The sequence below is a fragment of the Lithobates pipiens genome, unplaced genomic scaffold (genome assembly GCF_037356315.1).
Source record: "Lithobates pipiens isolate NorthernLeopardFrog02 unplaced genomic scaffold, aLitPip1_a1.2 Scaffold_10, whole genome shotgun sequence".
Lineage (NCBI taxonomy): Eukaryota > Metazoa > Chordata > Amphibia > Anura > Ranidae > Lithobates > Lithobates pipiens.
In genome coordinates this window covers 169,600,303-169,625,204 of record NW_027507686.1, presented here as the reverse complement: position 1 = coordinate 169,625,204, position 24,902 = coordinate 169,600,303, and the positions used below count along the sequence as shown (strand labels likewise).

General features: G+C 43.7%; 1 protein-coding gene across 2 annotated transcripts in view; it reads left to right on the top strand.

Annotated features, from left to right (window-relative positions):
* SYVN1 (synoviolin 1) overlaps positions 1-24,902 on the top strand; it is a 68,851-nt gene that overhangs the window by 9,365 nt on the left and 34,584 nt on the right. For both annotated transcript variants that reach the window (XM_077459704.1, XM_077459696.1), the window contains exons 2-3: positions 19,929-20,083; positions 22,267-22,359. In XM_077459704.1, the coding sequence (XP_077315830.1) occupies positions 19,952-20,083; positions 22,267-22,359 (225 nt within the window). In that variant the 5' untranslated portion in view covers positions 19,929-19,951. The remainder of the gene's footprint in view (positions 1-19,928; positions 20,084-22,266; positions 22,360-24,902) is intronic.

Below are 24,902 nucleotides of genomic sequence, written 5' to 3'. Positions count from 1 at the left end.
TGTCTTCCACTGCAGCAGACAGCTTGTAGTGTTCTCAATGAATAAGGGTTGGGGGGGGTAGAGAGACCGCACAGCCATTTTATTGTAGAAAGTTCCAAGAAATGTAAATGAGCCTGTTGTATCATCAACGTCCCATACACATACAGCTGGATGGATGAGCTGCTATAGATGCAGACTCCAGATCATGGTGGCTCCTGCTACTGCATGGGGAACTACTTGGACTGCCCGGCTTTAAGGATGTGCCTCGGCTTCCTCACTCCCAAAGTCAATGGCCGATATATGATGTTGTTGTCCACTTGATGTTCAGGGTCACAGGATGCATTTCGAGGGACCTTTCTCTTCCTCAGCTGACCCCTTTGGGCTACCCTCTCTGTTTTAAATAGTCCCTGGGGGGGATGCATTTTCAGGGACCTTCCTCAGCTGAGCCCTCTTGGGCTACCCTCTGCATTTACCCCCAGAGGGCTATGCAAACACAGAGGGTAGCTCAAAGGGCTCAGCTGAGGAAGAGGAAGGTCCCTTGAAATACGTCCTTTGGCCATGGACACCAGGTGGACAACATCATCCATTGACCGTGAGGAAGCCGAGGCACATCGCACAAGCTGGGTGCTCCGAGCAGTTCCCCAGCCAGCGGCACTGCGATCCAAACTCTGTCTATAGCAGCTCATCCATCCATCCATCTGCATGTGTATGGGACTTTGTCGATCCAACAGGCTTATTCCTCCCCTCTGTTTTTGTATGTGTTCTTTTTGAAGTATACACTTTTTTTTTTTTTTTTATCAACTTATTTGTTTTCATAGATGGAGTGCCTCCTCCTTGCTGACAGCAGCACTCCTAGTCTGTTAGTTTCCTCTGTCTAGTTATAGGGCTACCCACTCAATAGCCCCCCCCCCCCCTCTTTCTTTTGGTGGTTACTATTGTATGTTACATCAACTTTTGTAAATTCATCCCCAGCAAAATAATTAATTTTACATCTATTAATGAGTGATTAAGTGCTGCTCTTGGAGTAAGCCATCTTTCTAGCTTTGGACTTTTTGTATTTCTCAATGAACTATAAGGATGCTGGTGCCTTGTAGTAACATGTTACACCCATATGGGAGGTATGGGCAGACAGCTGTACTGAGTGTTTGCAGGATCCTAACATTGCAGCCACGATCTGCTGATCGCACCTGCAATGCTTTAGGGTGGCTTCACACTGTCCTGCTAAAGTGCAGCTAACCAACCGTTTTCGTGTGGGTTAGTTGTGCTTTCTGAAACTTTTATGAGGTCCTGTGTGTTTTTTTTTTTTTTTTTTTTTTTTTTTTGCGGTTTGAGAAAGCACACCAAAAGTCCTGCTATCTGAAACCTTGGGACATCATAGAAGTCTATAAGAAAGCGCAGCTAACCTGCATGAAACCCGAGGGTTAGCTGAACTTTGCCCAAAGCACAGCGGGACCACACTGGGGCAGTATGAAACTGCAATGTAAAAGAAAGAAATGCTCTTTTTTTTTTTTTTCTTCACATGCAAATTGATGCAGTCTTATATTAATAAAAAATATCTATACATACATACAGTGAATTTTTAGCCTTTTAATATGCATGTTCCTTGGATTGGAGGACCTCTGTTGGTAGACATATCCCTGGTTGTGAAATGTTCTCTTGATTTGCAGCTTCCAAGTTTCCTTCCCAGTTTGGCAACACTTGTACGATTTATTTAGTCATAAAATGAGCAGCATGTCTGAAATGGGCAGTCTAGATCAATGTTTCTCAACTCCAGTCCTCAAGGCGCCCCAACAGGTCATGTTTTCAGGCTCTCCATTATGTTGCACAGGTGATTTAATAAGTTTCACTGCCTTCGTAATTACCACCGCTGTTTCATCTAAGAGAAATCCTGAAAACATGACCTGTTGGGCACCTTGAGGACTGGAGTTGAGAAACGCTGGTCTAGATAACAACTGTTGGAAATGATCCATCAAGGTGGGTTTGGCAAAGGCTCACACGTTTTGATATAATTTTTTTTATCAATTTTGACAAATTTTAGAGCTTGCATGGATGCACAACAAAGAAGTAAATCTATTTTCGTTTCTTCACCTAGTTCTCTTGTGTATTACAGAGCAGATTCTGGATTGTGTGCAGTGTTTTGTTATGTGGTATTACCTGTTTCCTACATTTCATGTAACAAGAGCTGGCCAGCAATAAATGTGTGCTGTTGGCAATGGACCTTTTTCTTGTTTGCGCAGCTAGCAAAGGCTGCATAAGTTTACTCCTGAGCTGTGTAAACTCTACATTGTAGGCTTATCAGAAATGCCATTAAAACAAAATGGCCTAATTGAACTGTGTACATTTAAAGGGGACAGACTTTGTGGCACTGCAATTCCATTACATGTTTTATCTCTTTAATGGGGTTGAAGGCGGCAAGAACTTGTCATCCTTGTCCCCAAGACACTGTTGGAGCAATGGCTGCAGGAAGGAAACGCTGTTCTTGTCCCTGAGAATCAGATTCCAGCTGTCATTTTTTTCAGAGAACCATAGAAGTAAAAACATGATTGGTTGCTGTGGACAGCAAGAACATTTTTTATTTTTTTTTATTATTTTTTTTGCTTTCTGACTGTGGCACACTATCTGTAGAGTGCTCTGTTTTATTTCCCTGATCCAGAAAGCTTTAGCATAACAAAGACGCTTCCGTGGCCATCATCAACTTAAAGCCCAGCTCTGGGGAAAGAAAAAGTGCTCCTTGCAGTAAGGCTGCTCCCCACACTGCTAGGGTTAAATTCTCATTTAGGTCTGGGGGGGTGCAAAATCCTCCACTCTGCGCCCCCATGCCCCCTGTTCACTGGCAGCGGACTGTCTCCCGGTGTTTAGGGCTTTGTGCTCTGCATTGGATTTGATGCCGCCAGAGCATTGGGGAGAAGAGGCTGTGGGAACCAGTTTTACAGCCTGAATGGAGCCTGTGGGAGCAGAAGAGCGGGTATGTAAAACGCTCCTGTCCCTTATTATTTTTTTTATTTTTTTATTTATTTTTTTATTCCATTTTATTTTAATGCTATTAAATGCTTTTTGGAGTGAAAATCCATCTAAAATATAGTTTTCTATTTAACCACTACAATACAGGGCACTTTCACCCCCTTCCTTCCCAGCCCAATTTTCAGCTTTCAGCGCTCTAGCGCTTTCAGTGACAATTGCGCGGTCATGCTACACTGTACCCAAATGAAATTGTTATCATTTTGTTCGCACAAATAGAGCTTTATTTTGGTGTTATTTATTCACGACTCCGTTTTTTTTTTTTTTGCGATATAAGCGCAAAAATAGCGGAAATTTGGAAAAAAAACTATATTTTCTTTTTTCTATTTGAAAAGAAATCCAATAAAATCAAATTTTGTCATAAATTTAAGCCAAAATGTATTCTGCTACATGTTTTTGGTAAAAAAAATTCCGTTAAGTTGTATAATAATTGGTTTGTGTGATCACGGACATATGTACGCAAATGATCATGTACATATGTGTGCAGGTGATCACGTACATATGTGTGCAGATAATCATTGGGACATGTGATTTTAGTGGGACATATGTGGGGGACATGTTTTTATTATTAGGGACATGTGTTTTTATTATTTGGGGACATGTATGTTTTGGGGACATGTGTGTTTTGGGGACATATGTGGGGACTGTGTTTGTACTGTGTGGTGTGTTGTGTGTTTACACTACACTGATGATCAGTGAGTAAAAAGCTGTAAAAAGCAGCCCATACTCACTGATCATCAGCCGGCTGCAGCGTTCTGCTCTCCTCTCCTCAGCGGTGACTTCCGTGTGAGGAGAGGAGAGCCGATTGCCTAGCAACCGGCTGTTTGTTTACATCACATGACGGCCGTGATTGGACACGGCCGTCATGTGATCAGGAGGGCCAATCACAGAGCCCTCCTGCCGATCTGAGATGTGCCGTGTCCGGGTGACACGAGCACATCGGGATCGCGCCGCTGCGCGGGCGCGCGCGCGATCCCGCTACTCCTGAAGGACGTTCCTGAACGTCCTATCAGGAGTAGACGGCTCCCACCCGGCCGTATATATGCATTGGCCGGGTGGGAAGTGGTTAAGATACATTAATCATTTAGTTTATTCAGCATGAGATGGAGCTTAGTCATGTAGCACGAATCTGTATTTTCTGCAGTATTGACATTTTTGGTAAACTCCTTTCAATGAATGCAAGCTGAGAACATGCACTGCATTATTCATTCCCACAATTTCATAGTAACCATGAGATAAAACAAAGTTCAGGAATATTCCTTTATCCCATTGTTTTGCAAATCTATGTACACTACAAACTGTATGATTGAATCGATTCTAATATCGCTGTTTTACTAACCTGATAGCTTATTATTCAAAATAGAATCTTTAATATTTGTAAACAAAATGAAGGTTTCATAACTACCAGCAAGAATAAGTCCTTAGGCCCCTTTCACACTGACGTCCCGTTCAGGCCCGCCTGTCAGTTTTTCAGGTGGACCTGAACGGGTGCTCCATAGAGCTCTATGGAGCGTCGGATGTCAGCGGTGACATGTCCGCTGACATCCGACCCGCTCCAATCCGAAAAAGTGTGACGGAGGAAAAAGCTATTTTTCTCCAGTCATCTTCCAGGACGGCACACCTGAGAGATGACTGGTCCACCTGACAGGAAACACAATCAACAACTAATTTAAAAGTCCCCACCCCTCCCTCAGACCCTCAGTTCTTGATTGTGTTTCCCACAGGATGACAGCGAAACCAAGTTTCTTTCTAAAAGTTTTTTCCTTGGGGTCTGGGACCCCGTGTTTTTCTCGTGAGGTTCTTTTTTTCTTTTTAGGGACTTAAGCAGACAGGGTCTGTGGTGCTCCCTTGTATACCCCCAGGAGAAATCTTGGGGGGTATTCCTCACTCAAGGTCTCCTTAGGGAGCCTTGTATGAGCCTCGTGGGACAGGGGAGTTGTCCCAGTAGGCTATTCCCCTGTTGTATTGGCCTACCTGCACATTCGTTGGTGGAGTGGTGAGGTGATGCCTTTCCTTATGCGGACGCGGATGGCGTGCGTTCCAACGCCACAGCGCATGTCCGGAAGTCCAAGGGCGTCACTTCCGGGTATCGAGTTCCGGAAGTTGAGCTGGCTGGACGCACCGACGTGCGTTCCAGCCTCAGTGCGCAGGACCGGAAGAGGCCGTGCGTCATTTCCGGGCGACGGACCTCCTTAAAGATGGCGCCAATCGGCGCGTTTTTTCAAACAGAACGGGTGTGCTGTAATACACCCAGTCTCCTCGTCCTGCAAGACGCTTTCCTGGCACTTGGAAAAGACAACAAGGGGATGCTCGAGACCTGATCCAGCGATCCTGCAGGGCAGCAAATCGCCATGGAAGAGGAAGGTCCGTCTGAGCAGACAGTCGTTGAGGTCGCCACTGGGGGTGAGTGATCCAACTTTATTTAGGGGCAGGGTTCTCGGGGTAGAGCTCCTGTGCCCCTTTTAGGACTTGTGTAGCTAAATTGTCTATTTTTTGACTATTCCCAGGGACCGAAAGCTCTGCCCAGGGGTCAGCTGCTAGGTCTAAGGGGAAGGTTACTTCAAAGTCCAGGCGTTGTGGTTACTGTAACGCTAAGTTAGCACAAGACCACTCCAAACCTTTCTGCGATCGATGTATCATCAAGCTCGCAGGCAGGGAGACCACCTCAGGTCGTGAAGGAATGTAGGGCCTTACAAGCAGAAATGTTGGCTACCCTTCAAACTTTTCAGTCCACCCTTGTGAAGGGTTTGCAGGAAGTACCGTCAGAGAGAGACTCCTCAGTTACAGGAAAACCTTTCCACATCTTATGCGGAAAGTTCCCAGGGCCAAGTCTCCCTATTATCTGAAGTGGAGGAAGGCCAAGTACCAGATTGTAGTTCTGGAGAGGAAGATTCAGACCAAGATAGCCAGGGGGAGGCTAAGCTTGGGGGATTTTTGTTCCCGAGTGAGGACATGGAGGGTTTATTAAAAGCCATTTACGCCTCAGAAGATATTCAGGTTCCCTCTGCTCAAGTCTCAGCTCAAGATAGAGTATATAGAGGTTTAGGAAGGTTACAGACCAGAACCTTTCCCATCCACCAGTCTCTGAAGGAGATAATCCTTAGAGAATGGAAGGAACCTGAACGCAAGCTTCTCAAACTGAAAGCTTGGAAAAGGAGGTGTCCCTTTAAAGATGAGGAGGAGGAAAAATTTTTTAAAGCTCCTCGCTTGGATGCAGCCTTAGCGCAAGTATCTAAGAGGTCCGATTTATCCTTTGAAGATTCCGGAAATATCCAGGATCAGATGGATAGAAAGTCGGAAACTTTACTCAAAAGAGCCTGGGAGGCGAATGCGGCAGCAATGGCGCCTGCCCTAGCTTCCGCCTGTGTAGCCAGAAATGCTGACACCTGGCTGGGCAAATTAATGGATCATGTTTCCCGCAGTAGGGAGGCTAAAGAGATTGTAGACTCGCTGGAAGTAATCAGTCGAGCAGTAGCATATGTGGCAGATGCAGCTGTAGAAACTGTTAGGACCACAGCTAAAGCAGCAGCACTTTTGAACTCTTCCAGGAGAGCTCTATGGGTCAAGACCTGGGATGGGGATTTTACTTCCAAGTCTCGCCTATGCGGCATCCCCTTTGAGGGTTCCTTGCTGTTTGGTTCAGGCCTAGATCAGGTTTTGTCCCGATCTACGGAGAAGGGCAAGAAATTTCCTGTAAGGCCCAAGAAAGAAAGGGGTAAGAAATTTTTTCGAGGCCCCTGTTCAAAGACCCATCATAAGGGGAAAACTGAACCAAGGAGGAAATGGAACTTGGGGAAAGGAAAAGAAAAAAGTGCAATTCTTTTCTCCAGCTCCGGAGCCTCTCAGAAAGAAGGCAAATGACGCCACCGTAAAGGTAGGCGCAAGACTCAGCGATTTCCTTCCACAGTGGGAAAGGATTACGCAGAGTCCATACATTCTAAACCTTTTAGAAGTGGGGCTGGAATTTCAGACCCATCCCCCACAGGAATTTCTGGTTACTTTTCCTCCCAGGGACCCAACCAAGGCAGAAGGGTTACTGAAAAATCTAAAGGAGCTAGCAGAGCAAAGGGTTATTACTCCAGTACCAACCAATCAGCTTACCCAGGGTTTTTACTCACACGTATTTGTGGTTCCAAAACCCTCAGGGAAATTTCGGTTGATAATAAATTTGAGAAGACTCAACCGTTACCTGCTGCACAAGAAGTTCAGGATGGAGAGTATTTACTCAGTAAGAAAGCATCTGCAGAGAGGAGTCTTTATGGTCACCCTGGACCTAAAAGACGCTTATCTACACGTACCCATTGCTCCCGAACACCAGAAGTACCTACGCTTCGCAGTTTGCATACAGCAGAGGATACAACACTGGCAGTTCAGGGCTCTTCCCTTTGGGCTGGCGGCAAGTCCAAGGATATTCACAAAGGTGTTAGCCGAAGTAGTGGCATACCTACACCTGCAGGGGATAGGGTTAATACCCTACCTGGACGACTTGCTGATCTACAGTGTGGATCAGAGGCAAGCAGTAATAGACAGAGACATCGTGTTGGAAACTCTGGAGACCTTGGGCTGGATGGTCAGTCAGGAGAAGTCCTCACTGACTCCATCTCAGTCCAAGCTATACCTAGGCTACCTGTTAGACTCGCAGGCACAGAAGGTATTCTTACCAACAGAAAAGGTAACGAAGGTCCAGAATGCGGTTGTCACCCTTCTCGAAAGAGGAGAAGCCTCTCTGAGATATATAATGAGATTGCTGGGCCTCATGACGGCCTGCATTCCGGCAGTAACCTGGGCACAACTCCATTCTCGGGAGCTTCAGTCTTTTCTACTTGCCTCATGGGGAGGAAAAAGAGAAACATTAGAGAACAGAGTACCCATCACAGAGGAGGTATCTCGTTCTCTGCGGTGGTGGCTCGACCCACAGAATTTGTTGAATGGTCGCCCCTGGTCTCAGGTAAACCCTTTGGTCTTAACCACGGACGCCAGCGCCTGGGGTTGGGGGGCTCATCTGGGAGACCGATATACCCAGGGGTCCTGGAACCACAGCCAAGCCAGGGAGTCTTCCAATTTCAGGGAGCTTCTGGCAGTAGGCAAAGCCCTAGACTATTTCCGAGAGGAACTGCAGGACAGGGAGGTTCAGGTCCTCTCGGACAACCTGGTCACGGTGGCATACCTAAACCACCAAGGAGGGACAAGGTCGGACAAACTAAGACGGTTAGCGCAACAGATCCTTGTGAAGGCAGAAAAGAGGGTCCTTTCACTGTCAGCGATTCATATAAAGGGCTCACTCAATCTGCAAGCAGATTTTCTAAGCAGACAGCCCATCCTTCCTTCAAGGGGAATGGGGATTGAGCAAAGAAATCTTCTTCCTGGTGTGCAAACATTTTGGCAAGCCAGAAATAGATTTGTTCGCTTCCCGGGAGAATGCGAAGGTTCTCAGGTTTTTCTCCCTTTACAAGGATCAAGAAGCAGAAGGGATAGACGCTCTTGTACAAGTGTGGGATTTCAGACTGGCTTATGCCTTTCCCCCATTGGTGCTCCTTCCCAGAGTCCTACAAAAATTAACCTACTCAAGGTCAGTTCTGATACTGATAGCACCCTGGTGGCCCAAGAGAGTTTGGTTTCCCACCATTCAGAGTCTCGCGATAGCTCCCCCGCTGCGTCTGCCGGTGCAACGAGACCTACTCAGTCAGGGTCCAGTCTTTCACCCCGACCCGGGTCGTCTCTCTCTGACAGCATGGCTATTGAAAGGGAACTACTCCGAGACAGGGGCTGTTCGGAAAAAGTGATAGATACTCTTCTCCTCAGTAGGAAAGGCGTCACCAGAAAGATTTATGCAAAGGTCTGGAAAGTCTTCTCCCACTGGCTACAGTCTAAGGAGGGGGCTCTCCAGATGATACCCACCATCCTAGACTTTCTTCAGGAGGGGGTGGACCAGGGTTTGGCAGTTAGCACCCTAAAGGTCCAGGTGGCAGCCCTGTCCGTGTTTTTTGATAGGAAGCTAGGACAGGAGCCGCTAATAAAAAGATTTTTGTCGGCCAGGGAAAGGGTAGTTCCAGTTAGGTCGGTCAGTTGCCCTCCATGGGATCTGTCCCTGGTATTAGATGCCCTAACAAGGGGGCCTTTTGAGCCGGTGGCTCAAATTTCGGTTAAGCTTTTATCATTTAAGTTGGCCTTCCTCCTGGCTATCACTACGGCCAGGAGGGTGAGTGATATACAGGCTCTGTCGATTAAAGAGCCGTTTTTGCGCATCCTAGAGGATAGGGTAATCCTCACTCAGGATCCTCTTTATTTGCCAAAGGTAGCTTCATTATTTCACAGAACACAGGAGATTATTCTCCCGTCCTTTTGCCAGAATCCTAAGAATAAGGAAGAGGAAAGATTTCATTTCTTAGATGTCAGGCGTTGTCTCCTAGTCTATTTAGAAAGGGTGAAAGGCTTTAGGAGATCCAGTCATTTATTGGTCACTTTTTCAGGGAAGAAAAAGGGTCTTCAAGCATCTAAGTCTACGATAGCTAGATGGGTTAGACAGACCATATCCATCGCTTATAGACAGGCAGGTAAACCTTAAGGCGCATTCAGCTAGATCCCTAGCGACCTCCTGGGCAGAGAGGGCAGGCGCCTCAATTGACCAGATCTGCAAAGCAGCAACATGGACGAGCCATAGAACATTTCTGAGGCACTACAGAGTGGAGCTGTTGTCCCCTCAGGATTTGGCATTTGGCAGGAAGGTCCTACAAGCGGTTGTCCCGCCCTAAAGGTAGGCCTGAACTTCTTGCTTATCCTCTCAGGTGTGCCGTCCTGGAAGATGACTGGAGAAAATGACCAGTTACACTTACCGGTAACGTCTTTTCTAGGAAATCTTCCAGGACGGCAGGCCTACTCCCTACCCTTGTTTTATTGGTGTGATATATTAATTCTTCACAGAATGTTCCCTCTGACACTGGTGTGGGATTTTCTTTACCATGACTGAGGGTCTGAGGGAGGGGTGGGGACTTTTAAATTCGTTGTTGATTGTGTTTCCTGTCAGGTGGACCAGTCATCTCTCAGGTGTGCCGTCCTGGAAGATTTCCTAGAAAAGACGTTACCGGTAAGTGTAACTGGTCATTTTCCATCCGTCATCGGATCGGGTGACGATGGGCACTGCGGTCCATCGTCATCCGATCTCCCATAGGGGAGAGCGGCGCTGTGACAGGTCCGTCCCTGCGCAGTGTGCAGAGACAGACCTGTCATCTCCCTGCTCAGCGGGGATCGGCGGAGTGATCCCCGCTGAGCAAACGGATATCCACGGGGCGGATCAGAACTGATCCGCCCCGTGTGAAAGGACCCTTACATTTAAAGAGCACCTGTCATTTCAGATCCATCATGGCAGTGCCTGTTAGTGGGCATCCACTCACCTGCTGCCCCCACATCCCTCACCTTGTTGTGTCACTGCCACCATCACCAGCTTTTAGTGAATGGGACTGTTGATGAGTCAACAGCGGGTCAGAGGAGGAGCAGCTGCGGGATAGAGACAGTTGCTCTTATAAATGTTATAATTTAAATCGAGTTGACTTAAATCAAGCCTTTTTTACTCGTGATTTAAATCAAATCCACCCTGCATTTAACCCTTGCAGTATGAGGGCATGCCCAATGCAAGGCAGCATTTTTATTTTCCCAGGGTTCAGATTTAAAAGACTGCAAATTTCCATAAATGTATTTTTATTCACTTGCAATGTTCTTTTGAATGTGCTAGAATATGACTACTCCAGGATAAGTCGGTCGCCTAGCACAGCCCCTGGACATCTTAAAGCAGGCACTCCTAGGGCTGAGCAATTAAAAACCTTTCCTATGCGTTTTAAGGCCACGAGTTTCATTTCTGATGCCTCCACTGATTCCGTAAAATTCACGGCTAAATCTGCAGCACTCTCAGTTGCAGCTAGGAGGGCAGTATGGATGAAAACTTGGGGGGGGGGGGGGGGGGGAGACATGGCGTCTAAAACTCGCCTGTGCAATGTGCCTTTTACAGGAGATCTAGTCTTGGGGCCTGAGTTAGAAACCGCCTTAGAAAGGATGGCAGATAAAAAGAGAACCTTTCCCACAAAAAAAAATTTTTTTCAAAGGACATATTTTCGTCCCTCAAAGACCGAGAAGGAGTTCAAACCCAAAAAGCACTGTACGGGACAAAATGGGAAAGGAAAAGGGGGGGCATACTTTTTAACCGTCCCAGTCAAACCCCCAGGGGGATGGTTTTAACATGCTGGGTATCTATTTACTCGGCATAACATCATTCACGTTATCCCAAAAAATTGGGTTAACTTTCCTGTTTGTTTGTTTGTTTGTTTTTTTTTTATTAAAATGTATTTTTCCCAAAAATTGCGTTTTGAAAGACTGCTGTGCAAATACCATGTGAAATAAAATATTGTAATGACTGCTATTTTGTTCTCTAGGGTCTCTGCTTAAGGGGGTTCTAAGGTGTTTTTTTTTTTTTTTTTGTACAAGCAAATTTAAAGTAGCATTTTACTTTTTTAAGTATATGAGAAATGTCAGAATTGGCCCGGTATTGAGGTGGTTAAGTACGGTAGTTTTTTGCCATTCCACGAGTGTGCGCAGTTCTAAAGCATGACATGTTTGGTATCTATTTACTCGACGTAACCTCATCTTTCACTAACTTTATTGTGTGTGGTGTGTGTGTTTTTATTTTTTTTTATTTTTTTTTTCCAAAGTTGCGTTTCTATATAAATATTGCAATGACCACCATTTTTTATTCTCTAGGGTCTCTGCTAACATTATCAATATATTTTGGGGTTCTAGGTTTTCTAAATACAGATTTTTATTTGTAAACCACAAATGTCAGAAAAAGGCCTGGTCTTAAAGTGGTTAAAGCAGAACTAAAGGTTGAATACTTACCTGTCCAATAATCCCTCTCCGGCTTCTTCTGAGCGCCTGTCTTTGGGCCTCTTCATTGGCTGGCAGGGAATGACATCACTTCTGCGCATGAGCTAGACACAATGGCACTCACAGATCAGCCTGGCACAGTAGGCTGAGCTGCACAGCTCAGATAAAGGCGCCAGAGAAAACAGTGAGCAGGCAGGTAATGGCATTTTTATTTTTTATTTTAGTAAGGTCTTGCCGCATATTTGAAGCATAGCAGTGGGGATTATTTACTAAAACTAGAGTATAAAATCTGGTGCCGCTCAGCATAGAAACCAATACACTTCCAGGTTTTTTGTTTTATTTTTTTGTCAAAGCTTAATTGAACAACCATGCACATCTGCACCAGTTTTAGTAAATCTCCCCCAGTCTGTCTGTACAATCTACTTTTAGGCCTATCAACAGCTGTGTAGTAGAAGGGCCTGCCTGATTGTATACAAGATGATTGGATAGTTTAGATAGCTACTTATATTACATAGTGTGAGTAATTTTATGCTTTTCCATGGACAAACCTGTTTTTGTGTTGATTTTAGTGTGGCTCCACCAGCATCATTCATTCAAAGGGATCAGTGAATGGAAGGACTAGAAGTCCCATCTTCCACCCTGGCAGAGCAACTCCTTGATCTGAATGGAGCACCACACATGATTTTACCGCGATTTGCTTTATTTTATTTTTTTCTTTTTTGGGCCAGTTTGTTGCTGAGATTAAAAAGAAAAAAACGGAAAAAGCAAAAGCACAGCAAAAACGCACTACGTTCTTTTCTGCAGCTTCTCCAATACAGTCTGTTGAACCAAAAAAGCAATGTTTTGCATTTAAAATAAATAAAAGTCCCTGACCCTTTCAGAAAACCCAGGGGCTAAAAAAACAAACATGTGAACGTGTCCCATAGTAAACCATGTTAAATAAACTGTAGTGCGCTTTTTCTGCAAAAGGCACCAGAAAACACATAGGTGTGAACCAGGCCTAAGAGCCTGTGCCTTACACCTGAAATGCTCTGTAGACTTCAGTGCTAAAATGTATATATATATTTTTTTTTTTTTTTTTTTTTTTTTTTTTTTTTTTTACTAATGTTGATCCATTTAATAAATGTTTGTAAAAGGTGAACTATGTCTTTAAATTAAATTTAAAGTTTATTTTTTTACAATGCTTACAGTCAGGTTGTATCATGTATGGTCTGATAGGTTATTTGGTTGGTTGGGTTTGCGTTGTATTTATTCATGATAAAGGGACGTGGGGCTTTTAGAGAAGTAATTCATGTGTATTCAGAGGGACAACTGTCTGCTGGTGAACTTGGGCCCTGTACACCAACATTTAGTCTATCCCCTTCCTTATATGTCTGCTTTCCCATATTTTTATGTCAATCAATTCTCATTTCGTTTGGATATTTAACTCATTTAATTCCAGGGAGGTGCATGAAAACACATTTGGGGCTTATTTACTAAAACTGGTGAGTGCAAAATCAGGCTCACTTCTGCATATAAACAAATCGGCTATTAACCTCAGCCTGTTCAATTACAGTGTTTTTTTTTTTTGTTTTTTTTTTCCTAGGGTAACAAAAATGGATCCTGTTCCTTTAAAGCATGTTATGCAGCACAGTGCTTGTGCTGTGTTATTTGGCCCTCTGTATTCCCTGAAATACCTGGCTGACCTTCCCTGGGTCTGTCATCCCTCCTGTAAACTGACAGTTTACATGCCTCCATCATCCTCAGTTCTCCTCTGCCCTCCTCTCCCCCCTCCCTGCCTGTCAGCCTGTGACAGTTCCTGCCCTCCCCTCCCCTCCTGCTGCTGAAATTACTTTTAATTTGTCATATAATCCTGTGTGCCCCTGTCTGTGTTTTTATAAAAAAAAAAAAAATGCTGTCTACACCTGATTTTTTCAGAGCGCTCACTTGGCCGGCTGCTTTCTCCTCCTCGTCAGTGGGCAATTTTCGACCCCCCCCCCCGTCTGATCGAAAGAGGAGAGGCAGTCAGTCACGTGAGCACCGAGGGGCCCTCTGAAATCGGGTATAGACTACATTTTATTTATAAAACGCAGAGACCGGATTAGGAAACACACAGGATTATATGAATATTTGACCATGGCTTAACAACCACCTTAAGCTTTGGCAATAACTCCTGGAAGCTGATTGGTTTCTATGCAGAAGTGAGCCTGATTTTGCACACTCCAGCTTTAGTAAATACACCCCATTGTCTCCATACAAAGACAAAGCAAATAGTTGTGTATTCTATGGCTTTAGTTCACCAATGTGCTGTGTGCTGAACTGACATGTATGTCTATGTGCAGAGCTTTGGGTAAACGCGAGAAAAAAAGCACATAGAAAATACACGCATGTGTTAGTGTATGTTACCCCAACAATTTATATTCCTGATTTGTGCCTGTTGTATCATGTAACTATTATTAAAAAGTCTCCTGTTATCTTGGTAATTTCTCCTTCCTTTTATGTGAAGTACCTGATGTTCCTGCCAGTCCCCCTGCTTTCTTATTTCACAATAAACATAGAACTAAATCCTTCACAGCAGTCTGTGCTGGGAGAACAACCTGCCTGTCCTCCAATAGCCAAGACTTGTGCCCCCCCCCCCCCCCCCCCCCATATACAGCCATTCACTAGGAAGTTCCGTGTACTGCTTTTTTTATTTTTTATTTTTTTTTCCACCCCCCTCCTCACTAAGCCCCTTATGCAGGAATGATGTGGTCACTTATTTAAAAAAAAAAATTGTGTGTATGTGTAATGTATACATACTGTATCTCACAAAAGTGAGTACACCCCTCACATCTTTGTAAATATTTTATTATATCTTTTCATGTGCCAACATTGAAGAAATTACACTTTGCTACAATGTAAATTAGTGAGTATACAGCTTGTATAACAGTGTAATATTTGTTGTCCCCACAAAATAACTCAACACACAGCCATTACTGTCTAAACTGCTGTCAACAAAAGTGAGTACACCCCTAAGGGCCCAAAGTGTCACTATTTTGTGTGGCCACCATTATTTTCCAGTACTGCCTTAACACTCTTGGGCATGGAGTTCACCAGAGCTTCACGGATTGCCAATGGAGTCCTCTTCCACTCCTCCATGACTACATCATGGAGCTGGTGGATGTTAGAGACTTTGTGCTCCTCCATCTTCCATTTGAGGATGCCCCACAGATGCTCAATTGGGTTTAAGTCTGGAGACATGCTTGGCCAGTCCATAACCTTTACCCTCAGCTTCTTTAGCAAGGCAGTGGTCCTCTTGGAGGTGTGTGAAAATGTCCAAATTTGGCCCAATTATGGAAAATAATGGTGGCCACACAAAATAGCGACACTTTGGGCCCAATTGGGACATTTTCACTTAGGGGTGTACTCACTTTTGTTGCCAGCAGTTTAGGCTGTGTGTTGAGTTATTTTGAGGGGACAGCAAATTTACACTGTTATACAAGCTGTACACTCACTACTTTACATTGTAGCAAAGTGTCATTTCTTCAGTGTTGTCACATGAAAAGAGATAATAAAATATTTACAAAAATGTGAGGGGTGTACTCATTTATGATATACTGTATATATGTGTGTGTGTGTGTGTGTGTGTGTGTGTGTGTGTGTGTGTGTGTTTTTTTTTTTTTTTGCCTCATGTTATGACAGAGGGACGGTGTGGCTCTCGTTCTGCGTGGACATCATATGACGCACACCCCAACGGCCACGTGGCGTTCGCACTGTGTTGCTGGGACACGGTGTAATCCCAATCTTTGTAAAGAGCCGCTGACACTGCTCTTTAACCATGTGATCTGCTCACATGTAAACACGGAAGTGCCGGTAATTGGCTCTCATTGCCTCATACTGACAAGAGTGTGTGGTAATGGCATCTCTTCGCAGGGGACAGCAAGAGGTAATGGGGCCATTGATCATCAGTACTCTGATCATGATGAAATGCCTGCAATCGGTGCCCATAAGTGCCGCCTTATCAGTGCACATCAGTGAAGGAGAAAAATTACTTATTTACTGACCGAAACTAAAACTTTTTTTTTATTTTTTTCCAAATTTTCTGTCTTATTTTGTACTAAAAAATAAATATCAGCAAAAGAGAGCTCTATTCATGTGAAGAAAATGTATTATATAAAATTTCATTTGGATGCATTGTAGCATGATCACGCAATTGTCATTCAAAGTGTGAGAGCGCTGAAAGATGAAAAATGGCCTGGGCAGGAAGGGGGTGAAAGTGCTCAGTATTGAGGTGTTGAATGGGTTGTTTTTACAAGGTAAGGGTTCACATACACTGTACTTTAGTGCATCATTGTATGGTTAAAAAAAATAATAATTCAGGGTAGCACATATGCGTTATACACGTTATGGTGTGTCCAAGCCTTTAGAGGAGCGCAATTTATTGGGGGGGAAAAAAAAAAATGCATCCTTTTTGCTATGCTTCTCATTTTGTTTTCCGTTGTGCACTGCTGTCCTGTGATCATGGTATCTGTTTAGAACTATTTGAAGAATGTCTGCTATGTAGATTGCAGGACTTGACGAGAACAATGGCGCAGTTGTCTGTTTTCCATTGTGTGTTGCTGCAAACCATGTATTGGTACCACTCACCTCAGATGGTTACTAAGGTTGTATGTATTATGACAGTAAGTTTCCATTCATGTGTGCATTGGAAAACACCAATGTCATCAAAGCCAATGTTGGAGCTTATTCAGGCCCATAGGACTCAGTGTTAATGCATGAAAATGCAATTTATGCTTTCAGACCAAATAGTTTGTTATTGGCTAACATGAAATGCGCAAGGACAGCAAATGAAAATGCATAATATCGACATGCATCAATGTACATTAAAAAACGCAAGTGTGAACCTGACCTAGATCCCCATTTATGCAGTTGTAGAATGGAGATGGTTCGTGTTACACACTTTATTCCATGATTGAAGTTTTTACGTGTACTAAGGACTTGGCTCTGAGGCCCCATTCGCACGTCAGCGTTTTGTAGCTTGAAGCTCCAAATCGCTGGAGGAGAAACAAAAATCAATTCTTCTCTATGGAGTTGGTTGACCTCTCCACTCCAAGTTGCCTGAAGCTAAACACATGAAGTTCAAAGTTCTGGAAATTTTTTTTTTTTTTTTTTTATTCTCATGAAAACACTTGACTTCAATATTTTCGTGCATTTTGTCACGTGTTTTTCTGCTCGAATGCGATAATTAAATGATAAATAATAAAAATTCAAAAAAACCTTAACCCTAATATTGGCACCTAATGCTAATATGAACCCCTACTATAACAAAACAAATAATCAAACCCTTACCCATAACACCTTACCAAAAATATAGCAACACATGATGAGCTGAAACTGATGATCTTTTCCTCTATTGGCTAATTTTAAAACCGCCAAAGTTCAAAAATACTATAAAAATCCTGTGCACAAATGCTCAAACACGCGCATACAATGCTTGAAGAAAAACGCTCAAAAGCGCAGCGCTCGGGTGTAAATGCAGCCGGATTCTTAGCAGGAAAATGAATATCATGCGTTTATTTAAAAAAAAAAGTGTTTCTCTTAAAGCAGCGTTCCACCCACTTTTGAAAGGTGGTCTTAAATGAAAGACCACCTCTCCACCCCTCGCAGGGCGTCATCCTCTTCTTTGGCGAGCCCCCTCTGTATTTCTAGGATGTGTGCGTGTCCCAGAAGACAGTCGGGCGTTCACAAAGGGCCGCGTGAATGCGCAGTAGGAAACGGGCAGTGAAGCCATAAGGTCCCCTAATTAGAATGGCGGCACCTGCACCCAGATCAGCCTTGGAGGGGGGGCGCAACATCGCCGACTACTTGGACAGGTAAGTGTCCTTATTAAAAGTCAGCAGCTACAGTGTTTTGTAGCTGCTGTCTTTAAAATAAATAAATTGTGGGGGAACACCATTTTAAATTCTACTAAGGATGAACATAGAAAGTATTAAAGTATCTTCATATGTTAAAAGCCCATCAATACCTGTGACTATTTTAGGGGTTGGTTGTTGTTGCCTGTTGGGCTACGATTCCTATCACAGACATTAAAATAAAGATGCAAGGGTCTGTCAGGAGTCCAGAAACTCGTTGACCTTTTATAAGCACACTAATTACAAGCAAACCTCTTTATGTCAACTTGTGTGCATGTTATCAGGCCAAAATCACCAGGGTATGTAAACTTTTCATCAGGATAATTTGGGTAGTTTTTGTTGTCATTACTCTTTAAAAAGAGTAAACACAGTTGATTAATAATAAATGGCTTCAGCCAAACACTAACCATGAGTGAAAAATGTTTTTGTGTTATCACTCATATACTCTGAAAATGGCCAAGAAATCATAAATTCTGCCAGGGTATGTAAACTTATGAGCACAACTGTGTGTGGATATAGTAACAAACTCCTATCTCTCCTGGTTGGGAGGTAGTTACACCGGGCTCATGGTTGAGGTTATATTTTTTTAGATTTATTTTTTCCCCTGACAATTCTCTTTCAGGTAAAAGTATTACAAGGGGCGGAAGGGGGTCCCTCCCACCGCCATTTCCAGGCACTGAACGGCGGCACCCATCCATTAAATCGCCTGTTAACCCCCCCCCAAAAAAAATTGATCCTGTTTCTTTGAAGCATTTTCTACAGCACAATTTTATTTCAGTTACTTATATAGCGCCATCAATTTACGCAGCGCTTTACATAGACATTGTACATTCACATCAGTCCCTACCCTCAAGGAGCTTACAATCTAAGGTCCCTAATTCACATTCATACATACTAGGGACAATTTAGACAGGATTACATCAACCTACCAGCATGTCACAATGCTTGTGCTTTGTCATTTGGCCCCCTGTAACACCTGGTGGTTTCTGCCCTCCCATCTGTAAACTGACCATGGTGTTTCATGGCTGCTGAGCCCTGATGACATCAGTTTGTGTGACTCCGTCATCAGCAGCCTGCTATCTGCCCTCCTCTCCCCTCTGTCCTCCCCCCCCCCCCCCCCCTCTATGTCTGTTAACTCTGTGTGTGTGTGTGTGTGTGTGTGTGTGTGTGTGTGTGTGTGCCTCCCCTTCTATCACAGTTCTGAGAAATGCCCACATTACTGCTCCCAATCACTGGAACACAAGCTCCTCTGCTAGGATTACATGTTGTGAATATACTATATGCCATTTTTTAAACTTCTTTGCTTCTTCCTCCCGACACGCTTTACATTAGGGCAGACATTTCAATACAGGGGGAATCAGAGGGCCCTGCTGGTTTAGAGCTTACAATCTATAAATACCGTCTTTCTTATCCCCGGTCAGTGGTCATGTGACTGTCCGGCACTGTCTTCCTCCGATGTTTGTATTACAGAGGGAGAGCATGTGACCGCCTGGCAGACATTGGAGGGAGATCTCAGCCCCTCCCTCTGTAATATAAACATTGGAGAAAGACAGCGACAGGTGGTCACATGACTGCTGAGCGGAGATAAGAAAAAACGTTTTTTAGAAAATGGCATATAATGTATATACAACATGTAATCCTAGTAGAGGGGCTGGCAGTGGCCGTGTCCACTGCCTTAACCCCTTTTTTAATATCATTCATTTTAAATGAATATGAATTTATTTTTGACCATTATTGGCACCCTTTATTTTTATTTATTTTTTATTCTGTCTGCAAAATGTTGATTACTCTATTTTTGGCTTAAAATTGAATTTTCTATGCATCCCTAATGACAAGTAATAGTTATGGTGTTGCAAGCGATGTGAAGATGCTTATCTGATTTGCCCTGCCCAGCAGAAAGGTAACCAACAGACATCACTTTATGTCCCAGTGATGATGGTCACCAAATGGAGAGAGTGAATCTTCCCAACAGGGACACAGAAAACGAGAATAACAAAAGTTATTGCCGTTCCTTCTCAATACAAAACAAAAATTAATAATGTGCTTTACTTTTCCTCTGCCTGGTGTAGTATGTGGGTTGTTTTTACATTTTTTTTATTTTAATAAGTAAGAATATAAAGCAGTATGGAAGGTCCTGTCCGCTCTCTGTTCCAGAACGATAACAGCTTTTTTTCTTTTTGATTCCTATAGGGTGCTGTCCCCTGTTCCGTGTGATGATGAGGACGGCAATGATGACGAGTGCCAGTCTGGCACTCACAGCTGCAGTGGTGGCACATGCTTATTACCTGAAGCACCAGTTCTACCCAACAGTTGTGTACCTCACCAAATCAAGCCCCAGCATGGCAGTGAGTAAAATGAGACCAGTAAAGACAGAATGAAAAAGCAATGCAAAACATTTTGAGGTTACGGTATTTTCCCTATATGAAAAGTGGGCCCCATTTCCTAATGCAGCACAGAAATATTTAGATCTAGCTATGCCCCTGATCTCTCTTGCGTGGGATCAAACTGTTAAAGGGAAGCTATAATGGTTTTATAGTATAAATATAAAACCGAGGAGTCCAGTGATGCAAGACAGAAGTGCAAAATCACTTTACATCCCTTTAACTTGTAAAAGTTAAACCAACAACCTAACCCTGCTTTGTCTGAGTTCCTGTGGAGTGTGGATGCATGAATCTTGAGCAAACAACATAGGCAGTATTTGTCTTTAAAGGAAAGCAAAAAAAAAAAAAAACCCTGACGCCCTTTAGGTAATATAGTCAATATGTTTTTACAAAGTGGACCTTTGTTTGCAAGAGCCTTCTTGCAGTGCTTCAAGAATAGTACATAGAACTCAGTAGTTCAGTACACATGAGTCCTTAGTGAATGCTATCCTGACTGTTCCATAAAGTCCAAACAGGAGATCTCTGCTCCAAACCCCATTGCTCTCATCAGACTAAGGTGAAGTCAGGTGCTGGTACAAAGAGCCGATCTCCCCTCAGCATACCACAAAGTCTGCACACTGATGCTGTTACTCCACCTAAAAAATTGTATTCAGCTGGAATGGACATGCAGAAAATCTCCCACCTGTAGACCTCCCTCGTTGCACTGTTTTACCCCGATTGGACTTGATTGTAGAGTGACTGGAGTAAAGGCTCATCGAGGTGCTGCACTTATTTTAAAACCAACAAAGATGTTGCCAATAAATAATTAACAAAAAGGTATAACTGACACCAAGGAGACACACATGAGAATGCTCTCTCCTACCACCTGTAAACACAATGTGTAATTCTCTTGGTGGTATAGTCAACATCATAATCATGGTGAGGCTACAAAGCACCTTTGTGTAAATTCAGAATGGAACCGCTGAACTGTGTATAAACAGACAATACCTGAGATATACTTGATGAGGGAAATGTTAAAAACCTAGTGTGTGTAGCGGCCATAACCCTTTGTAGGGCGGCCTTGACTTATTGGGCTTACCAGTTACCTCCGCTTGGCTTTTTCTTCCACGTCTAGGGGTTCCCAGGGCTAATACCCAACAACTTGGACGCTGACACCAATAAAGTACTTTTTGAAAGGTTTTATTTTGCAGGGGTAACGTCCAACAACACAGTCTCGTATAGTAACAGAGGGCAAGGGTGAAGAACTCGGGCACCTTGAACTGCAGACATAACAAAGTCCCTAATACCACCCAGAGAGTAGCCACTTGCAGCTGGGCACTTAAAGGCCGAACAGATCTATAGCAGAGATCATGGCAATCAGCATGTTGATTCAGAACTTCTCTGAACGTGGACAAGTTGTAACTGAGAGTGAACAGGAACCTTTTTCCTCAGTACCTGGAACGTTCTCTCTCTCCTTGATAGTACTGGAAAAAACGTGGATTCGTCAATGTCCTTCCCAATTCAGTAACCAGGCACTTCTCGGGATGCCATTTGTCGGCCCTCCTCCGAAGAGTCCTCCCCCGGTCACCTTCACGAGCTGTGGTGCCCCTCCAAGCCGAGAGCACACCCGGACACCTTGAATCCTCCCTCAGTTACTGCTCCTCGTCCAGCCAGTTCCGAGACTCGGGAACAGACGGATCCCTACCCCAGACCATGCGGGTCTATTGGGGGTAACCGACAGAAGCATGTTGTGGGATGTCGAACACACTGGGACCCCTCGCGGGGCTACCCCGGTCCTGGAAACAAGAACAGACCACACGGGCCTCACAAACTCCTCCTGAACACGTGACCTCAACATCTTAAGTACCCCTTCCCAGACCCCTCAGCGGGGCCCGGCACTCCCACTGATTGCTTCAGAGAAGGCTGATACCCAAAACGTCCAACCAGGCCTGGTTCTGACTTGTCATGTGCACCTCACTGTACACATGACCAAGCAGAACTTCTAACACAGCCCAGCCAAACTGATGTCAAACTTAACCTACATAATTAACCCTCAGAACCCCACTACTGTTCTGAAGCAAAAACTAAATTTACACATGAATGACACTTTGTCCAAAAGGTCATCCGCTACATGTGCATCTAACAAAAACATCTCTGCTTTATTTTAGGTTCTCTATATACAAGCATTTGTTCTGGTCTTCCTGTTAGGAAAATTTATGGGGAAGGTTTTCTTTGGTCAATTGAGAGCTGCTGAGATGGAGGTAAGCTGAGAAATTGGCCACTTTTCTGGTATGTTCTCCACTTTGTATGTATATTGAATAAGGCGCAGGCTATGATCCTTTCAAGCTGGATTTCTATTGTTCAGTTATTACCCAACATTTGATCGTGGCAACTTTTATTCTCTGTAACTGGTTTGTAGAAATTGCCAGTGCAGCCCATACATGGTTAATTATTTTTTTTAGTTCAACCAGTGGAATAAACTAAAAAAAATGGACTCTATTCCCCCATCCGCACACAATGTGAATGGGGGAGTGCTCCCCACCGAGCTATTGTATCCTGACAATCAGGAGACTTCCTCACTGTCAGAACAGGGGCAGATCTTGACTCTGCTTGGTTGTAAATGACAGATTAGGATGGCAACAAAAATGAATGAATGTGTAAAATCGCAAAATACATGTGTGCCATGATTTCTGTAAAAAAAAAAAAAAAAAAATGCTACCCTTGTTCAATCTTAACCACTTCAGCTCCGGAAAGTTTTTATCATCTGCGATCGCAGGCCAATCGACGCGTACCTTTGCTGGCTATTGCATGAAATGGCATACAGGTATTTTCTGGCAGTGCCCCTCCTGAGAGTAGACTCTGGATCCACCCCTGTGTCAGAGTACACTGATCAGCTCTAGATAGTCAGTAGATCGACTTCTGTTCAACATTCCTGCCCATACATGGATCAAAATCCAGCCAGTCCCTGCAGAACCGGACACATTTTGATCCATGTATGGCTGCTTTACTAAGATTAAGGATAATCAATGTTCAAACCATAATCCCCAAATGTCTCTTTTAATAGTAGTGATCTTCTCTGCTCCCCTCTGTTATCCTGACTCTCACTGCAGCATCTTTAAAAGCCAATACGTCTGATAATAGAGGAACAAGAGACACTCCGCCTACCTTCCAACCATGCAGTGCTTTGTGTCGGTGCAGTTAATTGCAAGACCTGATCATGGCAATGGTGTGTGTCTAGTATGAGCAGGTACTGACTATAATAGTTTGGTCTGTTCTTGCCTGGAACTTTTAAAGGCTAAGTTCACTTTTAGAAGGGTAAAAAATATTATATACACATATTTTTGTAGGAAAATAATGTGCAATTTTTTTTATTCCCCCCCCCCCACAGGAGCCTGCAAAGCATTGCACCTGCGATCAGCAGATTGTGGGTGCCATGTCAGGCTCCTGCAGACATGTCCTCCAGTTCTGTGTCTGTACCTCCATACAGCCTTTCAGTTAGAAAGCTGGAGGAAGTGTCAGTGGACTACAAGTGCGTTGATCACCATCCATTGAGAACAACAAGCGGTTTGCCTGAGTGGCAGATAGCACTTGTAGTTTATTAATTCACAGATCCCTGTAAATGACATGGCTATGGGGAGGGGGCTGCTTACGAACATGTTACACCCTAAATACAGATGTAACATGTTCCCAAAGCTGATCTTATCCTTTAAACATCCTTTTAATCCTTTTAAACATGCAGCAGAATTGGGGTGGCTGATAGGACTGGTAAGTTTGGGCATCACGCTGTATATTTGTAGGATTATTTGGGATTTTGGTTTGATATCTTAACATGTGTTCTATGCATTTAGGATATAAAAACCTTCTGGGTGCAGCAGCCCACCTTGATACAGAAATGTTGCATGAGAGGCTCAGCTGTCCAGGGCTCCCTCCTAATTGGCTGAGACAGCAGTGGTGCGCCATTGGCTTCCGATGCTGTCATTCAAAGTAAATTAATGAGGGGGGGGTTTGGGCTGAGCCGCAGCTCTGTCTGAATGGACACATGGAGCAGCGGCTTGGCTTGGGTGCCCCCTTAGCAAGCTGCTTGCTGTAGGGGCACTCGATAGGAGGGAGGGGCCAGGAGCAGCGAAGAGGCACCCGAGAAGAGGAGAATCTGGGGCAGCTCTGTGCAAAACCAACTGCACAGAGGAGGTAAGTATAACGTGTTTGTTATTTTTAAACAAAAAAAAAAGAAAAAACAAGACTCGAATATCGCTTTAAAGCTGAATTCCAGACAACTGCATGGTTAAAATTACCTTATGAAAGAATTTGGTAATTTTCTACAGATGGTCTTGTGACGTGGACCTCCCTGCAGATTTAAACTGCAGATAAGTCAAATCTGTACTCTGATTAAAGTACAGAAAACTAGATGTTGCTATTCTTCTCTAGAAAAGTCTCTCTTATTTCTCCCATGGGAAGGTATTCTATGGAAACCTAGTATTCCTTAGTTTGGAATTGGCCTGCTAACGAGCGTGCATTTCCAGATTTGTTTTAATCATAAAAATAAAATAAAAACCTTTGTACAACAACCTAATGTAAATGTTAGCCTTTTATTTTATTATATGTATTGTATTCTGGATTTTTTGTAGCCACAGTGGATTGTCAACTTGGCAATCTGGTATCTAGAAATTGCATATTATGCATATATACCATGGATCTATTAACATTAAGTTAATGGCATGTATTCTCTCCAGCAGAGAACCAGTTAACATATGTTTTTTATGTATCCACACTGACGTTCTCTGTGTAGTAACATATACATCTTTGT